General features: G+C 42.0%; 1 protein-coding gene across 1 annotated transcript; it reads right to left on the reverse strand.

Moving 5' to 3' along the window:
• Positions 1 to 6,796: 6,796 nt before the first annotated feature.
• On the reverse strand, positions 6,797 to 7,773 carry LOC119319177 (thiosulfate sulfurtransferase 16, chloroplastic-like). Its single transcript, XM_037593662.1, has 2 exons — positions 7,339 to 7,773; positions 6,797 to 7,248 (listed from the first exon to the last, which is right to left on the reverse strand). Exons 1-2 carry the CDS (start codon positions 7,651 to 7,653, stop codon positions 7,159 to 7,161), a joined length of 405 nt encoding a protein of 134 aa, XP_037449559.1. The 5' UTR covers positions 7,654 to 7,773; the 3' UTR covers positions 6,797 to 7,158.
• Positions 7,774 to 11,698: the final 3,925 nt, after the last annotated feature.

The following is an 11,698-nucleotide window of genomic DNA, read 5'->3' on the forward strand; positions in this document are numbered from 1 at the left end:
CAAAGGATGCAAATACCTGGATATTGCCTCTGGTTGTGTCTATGTTTCCCGTGATGTGATCTTTGATGAGCATGTTTGCCCTTTCGTCAAACTTCACCCAAACGCCGGTGCACAACTACGCAAAGAGCTCACTCTCTTACCTTTTCATCTACTGCCATCTCCATGATTTGATCCGGGGGGGGGGGTAGATGCTGGTGACTACATGTCAATGTCTAACCATAATAACTTTGATCAAAACTTTGATGCAAGTGTGCAGGAAAATGGAGAAGAATTTGGCGAAAATTCGCATGATTTTATGTACACAGAAACGACATGGGAAGCTCCGGAGGATCTAGATGTAAATCTCGGAGAGGATCACTCGGGATCAGTGGCATCAAATGCGGCAAGTGCTACAAGGGAATCTCCAGCGGGATCTGCGCCATCCCCTGATTCAGCAGCCGGGCGGGCTACACCTGCAGCGGCCTGACATGTGTTGGCGGTATTATATCTAATATATGCTTTTAAAATAAAGTACTGATGTGATCGTGTGAAACACTAGCCCATTTATGTCTTTACTATGAGTACCTTAAAAGCTAACTGAAGAGAAACAAGTGGAAATAGAAGTTGACCCAACCAAGTAAAATTAAGTGCCAAAACTGCAACAAGTAAAAAAATATAATGTAATTTTTGAAGACAAAACGAAATATCTTAATAATACTAATATTTTGACAACCGGGTCTTTTTGGAGTAAACAAATCCAATGTCATTCTCTCACAAGAGACTAACTTAGACGCATTGGACCTTTCACAGTTTAGTTACCAGAAAAGTTGACCATTGCCAAGACCGAATGTTGAAGGTACCATTATATATATGGAAACATGATAATGATAAGAGATACTAAAATAAAATAAGCAAAACAAGTGCATGTCCAACTTTGACAACAACCATTGTACATAGCGCCATTCACACACTTGCCATATTGTTCATAATGGATGAAACGATTAACATGGCATCAAAACACCAAAATCCTATGGAATCATCTCTTAAAACTATTTCACGCATAACCAAGAGGTAAAAATTACTAAGGAAAACTACAACCCCTTGACAGGCAAGTGAAACCTTGAGTTTAATTGAAACCCCGCAACACTATTCTGGATATATGTCCTTTCATTCTATGAATATTGGTCAACTTAATCAAATTAAGGAAAAAAATCACTAAACCTACCAGTGGGAAATTATCTACATATTTCACCAACGATGTTGCGACTATCATGGTGTCGAGGCTTGCTAATACATGTCGCCATTCTCTTCTACTCTTTGGCCACTGCTCGATACCTATACTCTCCTTCATACCAAAATGGAAATACACAACTAAAATAAATTTACTTGCAGAAAGAATTGGCAATGTATTAATGAGTCAGCGCATTAAGTTGATTATTATATAGTTTAATTAATGATTGCAATGCTACATGGATGAATTAATATATGAAATGTACCTCAGTCGAAATTCTATTTAATAAGTCATTTTCTGTGTAGTCATTTTTGCAAAAAGAAAATAACCAAATTATAAAATGAAGAGATGATAAGTTCCTTAATTAGGAGTAATATAAACTTAAAAGTTGTAAGCAAGTTCTAATAGGTGACAAGCTCAACTATGTAGAACTAGCGGGGTGGCCCGCGCATTTGCGCAGCTAGATTTCCTACAAGCTGCCAATCGTTTTATTTGGGTATAATATATTTCTACATTAATAGTTCCATAATTTATAAGTCATTTTCTGCTCTTTATTATACACTCCATGTGTATCCAAGGCAATGTATCCATCTTCATATATTTATATATCAAAGTTAATTAAGCTTGTGACTTTCTTTGATCGTGCGAATGTTGTTTCATTAAGTATATTATTTAGGTTGACAGAAATGATGTAGCATGTACTTGGCACGATTTCTCTCTATCTACATTCATGAGCAGAAGAAAACCATTCATGAACATATATCAGCTTGTTACACATATTTGCACACTTAGCTCATCTTTCAGTTTTATGTCGAGTTGCACATGTAAATCCTGCTTATTTCCATATAAGGACATTTTGAGTATTTATGGACTATATACGGAGTTCATAGGAAAATCAATGAAATTCCATGATATTTTTATTTTATTGCTTGGTTTACAAAGAGATACCACATACGAAGATTTTCTTTTATGCAACTTATTCCAAATTTGTACTTGAGGCCCACCATGAAAGACAATGAATCTGTCCTAGGTTCCCAAAGCAGCATTCTTGACGTCCTCGGGTCTTGACGCCGCTGAGCCTAGGGGCTACGCATGTGTGGCCACCGCTCCTGAATCCATGACCAGCAGGCAATGTTTCGTCAAATAGACAAATACCTTCACTTCACAACATTGTGGTACAGCTTGCCACCACGGTCATACGCCAGGTGGCTCATCATGTTTTTGTTTCTTCTCCGCTTGGTGCACTTTGGGCAACTCTTTCTTATAGAAAATCTTGCCAAAATGACCACCTCCATGGCGCCACTTCAGGTCATGGTCTTCATTTTGCTATGATCCTTCATAACTTGTATAGGCAGCTCTGTTTTTTGTCTCCGACGATGTGAAATATCGATCCATAGAGGACAAAGCAACGACACCAAAATGGTTGAGGACACTAGAGCCTATCGCTAATTGCATCATAGTCCAATCGACAATAATGGTATCATGCTCGTGTGGGATTCGGCACCAGAGACTCACGCATCAACTTGGCGATGGTAGGCTGGAAAGAGGGAGTGGTCCATAGCAGTCTATGCTCCAGGGCAAAGATCTTCCCTCGGTGGGGAAAGAATCATGTCGAAAGGTTGCACGCGTGAAACCGCCCAGCCCACTGAACATTACCGTTGTTGCTTGTCTCAGCGCAAACCTTTGATGGCCATTGGTTTTCTTTGCCGGAGGTTTGAATGTTTGATTTGTTTGATATATGATCGGTCATATAGGATACGGACACATTTTTTTACTTGGAATCTGATTAATTTTCATAGAGATATCTTTTAGGGGGTTATCCTATACAAATTTTAGTTGCACCTTGGAGATTCATCAATCTTTTATATTAAGAGTCTTGTAGTTGTAGACGTCTAAAATTAGGATTCATGTATTGAATTATAACCGGCCGGTTAGTACAATACGAATTGCATATAGTAACATGCAATACATGCCATCTGGTGTAATTGCCTAATCTCATTTTTTTACGATCAAAATATATCACTTTTTATTACGTGTCGTACTTGCCTGATCTTCACCATTGATACATCTTAGTTTTACAGTGTGAAATCAGCACCATATTTTTTTTATTGTTTTAAGTATACAATAGATAATAAAAAGTTTATATTGTTGAAAATAAAAAAATTACAACTAATTTCCAATCATCATAATAAACTAAATAATAATTAACAAGCCAACTGTATTAGTCACTATCTCAGACCCATTGGCCTTTCCATGTCGATGTCAGCGTCTTCCTCGGACTCGACAAACCATGAGCATATTTACACTAAACTTTTTTACTTATTTATAACTCATTTGCATCATTTCATAGTTTTAGATAATATGTTTTTGTACATTTTAAATATACAAATCGTGGGTACATTAATTTTGGTCTTTTGGATGCATTGCATCATTAAAATGTATGAGTTTCCTTAAATGTAAGAAAATAAGATAACACAAAATAGCATACATTCTTGGATTAATTTGTGGCACTAGAATGAATATACTCCCTCTATAAAGTAATAAAAGATCTTTTATATCACTACTTTAGTGATATAAAAGATCTTATATTAGTTTACAGAGGGAGTAGTATATATGTATGTGTTTATATTCTTAAGTATAAAAGTATCTTTCTAGTGGTTTCTAGTTTATGATTTGGTCATAACAAATTGATAATTGTACAGTATATAAGGTGTTTACGAGGAGCTTGTCATTGACTGATTAGTATGTTGCATTACATTTCAATTGTCAAATGTGTCTGATATTTATTGTTTAGTGGATTCAATATTTCATTGATGATGTGAGTGTGCTCTATATTTGGTACTCCTTCCGTCCACGTGTATAGCGCACCATAGGAGCTACACCATGACCAAGTCATGGGAATGAGACTATCACATGCCATCAAAAACTGCCATTGAACTAAGTATTTAATCCTACATGTATGTGTGGGAAGTAGAGCGAAGAAGTTAAAGGGGCTGCACGTTGAAGCCGATTGAGGGGATGTGTATATTACGAGGAATATTAATTGCAACCATGACTAATATTCTTTGATATTTGGTTTACACTAGGTGATCTATGCACCTGAATGAAGTGCAAAAATTACATTCCAACATTTAATTTAACCTGAAATATAAAACATTTGGGATTTATTAAAGATGGAATGTCAAGCTAACTAAACTAGCCGCCACCGATCGGATTGATTTCTTTGTTCGTTGTGCATGTCATTGCATTGTGGTGTAGACTTATCCCTGCAAATTAGGTCTTTGAATTTTTACGTATATACATTAACTAGGCACTTTGGTGTAATAACGATTCATTAATAGAGTATTAGCTTTTTTTTGAAGCCCGGAACCGTGGAACAATTATTCTACATATAGAGGAAATTTCATGTGAAGAGAAAATGAAATAAAATAGAGAGGAAAACACCATTTATCCAATTCCTGTGCATGTGCCTGCTTGCCCAACCTATGGTTAAGGCTGTTAGTAAAGCTCATGTTCGGCAAGCTCCTCAAGCTTGCATTTCTCGTCGAACAACTAGGTGGTTATTTTCAGAGCTAAATCACTAGGAAGGTTACCCTTTGAAAAGGTTAGGTCAGGAAGGGATCTCTCCTCCATACATAGATTGTTTCTTGCTTGGCTCGTTGTTGCGTCGTTGGAGGCCTCCCAAGTTTTTTCCTCTTAAATTTGTAATGCCTTTTGAACAAAAACTAAAACTGCAATAACCTAAAGTTCTATGGAGATACACCTAGCTTACATGAAACATACAAAAAGTTTTTCTGCATGTCCAAACAATACACCAGTATACTGAATATCACACATTAGTATCAGGCGCTGTGTTAATTAATTTGTTTCTATGCACACGGTACATCTGCAATTGTTAATATGTGTTTGTGGCATTCATATGAGGTGGTTAGATCACAAATGAAACACACGGTTAGTAGCGATCCTTGAAGTGCAAAGTTGCCGGTGTATACCATATGCATACATGTTAACAGTAGATTCTGCACTTGTCCCGGCTAATATAAGATTGTGTGAAGCTCGCATTTACTTCCATATCAGGCTATAGTAAATCTAACCTGATCTCCTTGTTGTGTTACCATAGTTCGTATATTTTTTTTATTTTACTTTTAGAAATGAAGGATGTAACCCGGGCCTTTGCATCTGGACGATGCATGCAACCATTTTATTAATTATTCACAAAGATTATACAAGGTGATACATCAATAAGCCTGAAGGCAACATCTTGGCAATGCTGTCGCTACTCCTATCCCCTTGATGAAGGTGTGCAAAATGTCCGGACCTAATACCAAACAGACATCGTATCAAAGCCTAACATCTAAAGCCAGATGCCCCATCCAAGCCACTACCTGGATTGGGTCACACACTGGTCCGACACACTCCCAGTGAGCACCGCACACCGCATGGGCCGTCACCTCTATCTTCCATCGACCCATCCTCAGAGCAGCACTGATGCATCGACCTTGTCAGGCCTCTCTGCCATCGACGCCACCATGATGCTAGACAGCTTCCTCCTCCTGCGGGAGTCCATCTCCGCGCATCGGACGTCGAGTCTCTACTGTGCCATGCTGCCGAGATCCGACACCAGCAATGTGTAAGATGAAGCACCGCTTCACCAAATAAGCCTTTCACTGGTCCCTCAGCCCGTGTACACCTCCAAAAATGACATAGCCAGCGCCGCCACCGCCGGCCTTGGCAGCTAGCCGAGAGCAGGTTTTCACCCAAATCTGTTCGAAGAGCCTCCCTCAAGCATCTCGTGCATGGACTGCCGCCATCTCTATCGGGGACTAGACGAAAGGGATCCAGGCCACCACCGCCTGACCGGCCATGGCACTACCATGGTACCTACAGTCGGCGCCGCTAGGCCCACCATGCTCTCCTGTATATGCACACCGAAACCGCCGGCCCGCCCAAGCCCATCTGGGCAGGAGAAGACCCGCGATCCCGGCCGTCGCCACAGGGGCGTCTCCAATGTGGGGAGGGTGCGCCTCCGCTGCCGCTGCCGTCACGCACGTCGTAGGGATCCCACCGCTCCTTGCACCGCCGCTGCCCAGAGATATTGCCACTACCGCGTGAGGGATAAGGCCTCGCCGCCGCCATCATAGGCCAGGCTTCGCCGGTGAGACCTCAGGCGGCGGTAGGACAAATGAGACGAGGGAGGAGGCCTAGGGCCGGCGGCGCGATCGCCCCGTGTCGCCTAGTGCATAGTTCGCATAAATGATGTACAAACATAAAAAAAAAAGAATTCCTGCAATAGTAGGGAGTCAAACAAGTACGGAGAAGACTCGTGACCACGCCTAGCGTATCAGCAGGGCCACCACCCAATCTAGGCAAGCAACCATGCCAATATCGCCAGACAAGGCTGTCATCCTTGCCCGCAACGGCTAGAAGATATCCCGTGGTGCGGAGCCTGAGAGGGAGACTGAGGTGACGACATTGTCAGGATGCCACAAAGCAGGTGCCCCGCGAAATGATACTTTTCCACCTTTGGGATGTAGGGCCACAACAAAGGGCAGGTCTAAGGTTCGCGGCCAGTGGGAGAGGTCAAAGTGTTACGCATGGGGCGACCTGAAGAAAAATACATTTTCTTAGGTTCCTTTTGCAAGCTACAATCATAAAAGGGGAAATCAGTATTCAGCTAGTAGCACTTTTGGTTGGAACAAAGTCCATGCCAAAAACTCAGGATGCATATACATGCATAGTGCCTTCTTTTTCCATGGAAATTAATTCCTCAGTTCTGAACACGCTTCTTCCTCTTATTCTTCATAACTCATAAGATGTTGGATAATACTACATAGTACTCCCTCCGTAAACTAATATAAGAGCGTTTAGATCACTATTTTAGTGTTCTAAACACTCTTATATTAGTTTACAGAGAGAGTAGTACTTATTCTAGATACGGAATTGATGGATCAGTGGTGGCTGGCTGCCGGCTGCGGGTAGCTTGCGCTCTTGAGCAAGGAGAGGTAGCCACCCTCCAGGTTCTTCACATTCGTGAATCCCTGCGCCATCAAACCGGTAAGCCAGCAGGTCGACGAATCAATAAATCAGAAGGTAACCAACAAAGTGTCACGGATCCACTTAGTACTTACGGCGGCGACGAGGTCTGCGGTGGCGAGCCTTGACCGGATCCCGGAGCGGCAGCCAACGAGGAACCGGTCCTCCTTGGCGTGGAGCGCGGCGACCTGGTCGACGAAGTGAGGGTTGTGCTCCTTGCCGTGAGGGGTGACGGAGAGGTAGTATGGTACGTTGCGCGCGCCGGCGACATGGCCCTTGTCGAAGTCCTCCCACATGCGCACGTCCACGTACCCGTACTGCCCCGAGGCCAGCAGTGCGCAAGCCGCCTCGGGGTCAACACTCTCTACGGGCACTGCCGCGCCGCTGCCGCTGCTTCTCAGGGAGCCCATGGTGTATGGAGGATTTGAGCAGGGAAGAAGAAGACAGGGGGGCGTGTTGATGTGTTTGGCTCCGGGGGCTGTGGAGCGGATTGGGTGATGCCTTGATGGAAAGATAGGTGCTGCCAACGGGTGTTTATTTATAGGAGAGGAGGCAGCGGTTGATGCCTTCACGTCCGGGTAGCCGCATCCATCACTTTCTCATCGTATAAAGTCGCCTCGTTCCCATTCGTCTCCGCTGTGTCGATCCTATCTTGTTTCAATGCAGGAGCAAGTTATATATGGAAATGTCAGACGGACGCAGCTGTCCTGATCCCGAGCTCAAATAAAATAAAAAAGAATTCAAATAATTCCAAAAAAATTTGGGTGAAACTATGACAAAAGTTATATAGCTTTCAAAATTCCATCATCATATGACACTCGTGGAAAATCTCGTAAAAAACAAAATCGATGATCCAAAATGTTATGGAAATATTTTGCAAGCTATGGAAACATTTCTCAAAGTTTCAGCAAAATAAATTCAGATTTTTTTAAATTTTAAATTTTTTACTGTTCGTCCCAGCCCATGTGAGCTCGGGATATACATACATACTATATTTATTTCATGTGATAAAATTTTGCAAGCTATGGAAATATTTGTCAAAGTTTCAGACAAAAAAATTCAGATTTTTTTTATTTTTTACTATTGGTCCGAGCTCATGTGAGCTCGGGATATACATACATACTATATTTATTTCCTGTGAATTAAATAACAAAACTTGTAGTAATAATCTCCTTTTGCACCCTCTTATTATTAATTGAAGCTCATCTGTGCTTGCGTGTGAATGGTGATGCCAAAGCTCGAGGTGCATTATTCTAGCCAGCTATTATATTTTTTTTGAGTATCAGTACAGACACAAGCGCTCATATACACGCGCATACACTCACCCCTATGCACGCACACACGCACACCCTACCCCTATGAGCACCTCCGAGACTGAGCAGACATATCATCTTGAGATTTACGAAGTCACCGTAGGCGCCTCGTCGTCGACGGGAACGTCTCCTCCCACTGAAAGCGCATCGCCGGAAATCCTGAAATAAATCCAGAAATAATGCGAGCACCAGGATTTAAACTCTGATGGGTTGAGGATATCACTGTCCACCTAACCAACTCAACCATAGATTGATTCGCTAGCCAGCTATTATTGATTGGTTGGCCAGCTCGAGGTGCGTTATTGTTAGGTAAGACTGGTAAGAGAGGGAAGACAAGTCCACCTTTACCATGATGAAGATGCGGCGACACGGCCAGGGGACACGAATAACCAAAGTTGAATCTAGTGTGCGCCACGTACGCTCCCGATAAGCGAGCTGATAAGATATGTTGCCTGAAAACGACCCAACGTGTGGTTTCTCTTTCCATCGGAACAAGCAAACAATTCAATCATGGAGGACATGAAAAGGATTGCCTCGGTGGGGGCTCCTCCTACTTGTCTGCTTATCCTGGACATTTCAGTCCTCCCATGCCTTGCACATATTCTCTTGATGTCCTCTAAAAAATAGATTTATAACTTAATTATTAGTTTATTAAAAAAATATTGTCTTAGTTCCACAAAAGAAGTTTTTTGGACGTACAACCAAGTTCTGGAAACAATTCCAGTTTTGGACTGTCCAACATGATATTTTTTGTATAATTTATCTCAATAAATATCTGGAAAATATTTTTGTCTTCGATAATTTTGGCTGCCCATGTATTATTTAATGAAATTGTTAACTGATGAGCATTCCAAATATTGGGACAAATCCAAACTCATAGTTTGTCGTCCAATGCGCATCTAGCAGCCACGTTTGTCACTAGTTGTTGCCGTGCATGCTATTCTTGCGGGGCACTGAGGGATTGGTGGCCCTCCTTATCCGTTAGTGCGTCGTGGACGGTTTGATCGACTAGTTTCATATATGAAAGGTCGGTCTGAGGGTTTCTAAGGCCCACCTCACAGTTATTTTGTCGTGTGTTCTGCTCGTGACCCCTCACGTTGACTTCGATGCCACGGCAAAATGCTCCCACTCACATGCATTCTAGGGGGCAGGTGTAAGTAGTTGATTTTGGAAATCGTGCTTCCTCAACCCCATCCCTGTTCCCCTCCGCTCTCATCAACGGTAGAATTGGCGTGCAGATTCTGCCGGTCTCCGACGGCTTTGCGGTGTAGCGCATCAAATCGCAGGTGAGTGGCTCTTTCCCCAATCCCCGAATGCATCCTCCATTTTTTCAGCATTGTTCCTCATTGCCCCTTGTGTTGCGGCATGATGATGTGTGGAAGAGTGGAGTCCTGGGGGTTTTGATAGGGGGTGGGATCCTCTCACGACATCCCATGAGTTTCGTTTTGAGAGAGATGACGTGGTTGCATTGGTGAACATTCGCGCAGGTGATTTTTTGGTTGAACAATACGGCGAGGCGGGAGGGCTGGTTGGTTTCAATCCGGCGGAATAGGGCCTTACATCCAATGTGGTTCAAAACTGTGCTGGGCAATATCGTTATGTGATGTCTATGGATGAGTGAGTGATGAATGTTTTTTTTGGAGATTCTGGGATGGAGTTATGTGGCGATTTTGTTTTTTTTGGGTGGATTCTGAATACAAAATCAACACCGCACCATCCATAATTTTCTGAACCATGTACCAAATTGACCAGATTAATTTGACTCCATTCTTTTTAGGTATACCATCTTGCTGCAATAAGGTGTACACTTTCTTGATAAAATTTCCCAAACAGTATACATTCCGTACAAAATTACCATGGTCGTAGTATTGGATTTACCAGGGACTTGTATCATTGGTACTTGGCATGGACCTTTAATTTTCCCTATGTTAATTCTCATCTCTCAGTTAATTTATCTCAAGGCTAGCAATTTTTTCTAGCAAACTTACAATGCATGTCCGAGCAATGTTAATTAGTGAGTATATATATCATGTACCATAATTACCAGTAATGTTGTGGGAAAATGTCCAGTCCTGGTCTACAAAAATTAGGCATGGTCATGCCTTTTATGAAAAATAGTTGAATTCACTATTGGTAGTGCAAAATCATGGTAGTTATATTGGTGTTATCAGGCACTTTTGTGAATGATAGCCATCAGGCATGCGTCTCTCCAATTTCCCCCCATGTGAATTCTCATGGATAAGATCAGTAAAATCATAGTTGACAGGATAGTTCTATACAAATTCCCGTGGATGTAGTAGGATGCATGCCAGCAATGTTCTATACAAATAACCATTGCTGTTGTAGGCAAAGTACTAGGCATATATTTTAGCAAATTTACCAGACTGCATACACAGTAATCATAATGTACATGCTAGCGCAGTTTATCTTTTGTTTGTTTTGTACTATGGACTCACGTCCACATCTTGGTGATGTTCAAAACTTTTCCTCTCCTCCTTGCTCCACTCATCGATGGTCGCCACTCTGCTCGCTGACGACAATTTCATTGCCTTCTCCACATCACTATATCATCCAACGACTATATGGCCCCACTAAGCGCTAAGAGGGGCCGCCTTCCTGGGGAAAGCTTGGCTTCATGTCTCTGATCACGCTCTAATACCAATTGATGGGATGCGTTCACAGAATAATAGCCAAACTATACCCAAAAAAACTATGGCCAAGGGTACATCTCGTACCCTCTAATTTATCTTTATTTTTTCATAATTTTCTTGGTTAAAATCGTATATAGGGGCAGCTAGGACTTACAAAACTGACTTGTAGTAGACCATTCGAGCACGTACACACTAGCACAAGGAAACTTCAAACCGACCTAAGCTAAGCTTTCCGAAAGTAATCACCGACAAGCTTGATCACACTTGTACCTAACCACACTAGCACTAGAACCTCCCACACGTATAACTAGTACTTGCCTAATTCAACACAACTACAACCATGCTTTCCATCATGTATAATACCGTGGTCTTGATTAATCCAACACAATTCTCCTGCATGGTTCAGAAAAAATAGTTGATGTACGTATATCGAGTTGATGTGAGCCTCTTAAGCAAGGGAGGGGGTGTGGGTGAGGATGCACGAAATTACC

Source organism: Triticum dicoccoides, chromosome 6A (genome assembly GCF_002162155.2).
Source record: "Triticum dicoccoides isolate Atlit2015 ecotype Zavitan chromosome 6A, WEW_v2.0, whole genome shotgun sequence".
Classification (NCBI taxonomy): Eukaryota; Viridiplantae; Streptophyta; class Magnoliopsida; order Poales; family Poaceae; genus Triticum; species Triticum dicoccoides.

Excerpts from the sequence above, each read along its gene's own strand:
- LOC119319177 (XM_037593662.1), bottom strand. The coding sequence starts at position 7,653 with ATGGGCTCCCTGAGAAGCAGCGGCAGCGGCGCGGCAGTGCCCGTAGAG. Across the intron at positions 7,249-7,338 it reads CCGCAGACCTCGTCGCCGCC|GGATTCACGAATGTGAAGAA; the intron begins GTAAGTACTAAG and ends TTGATGGCGCAG.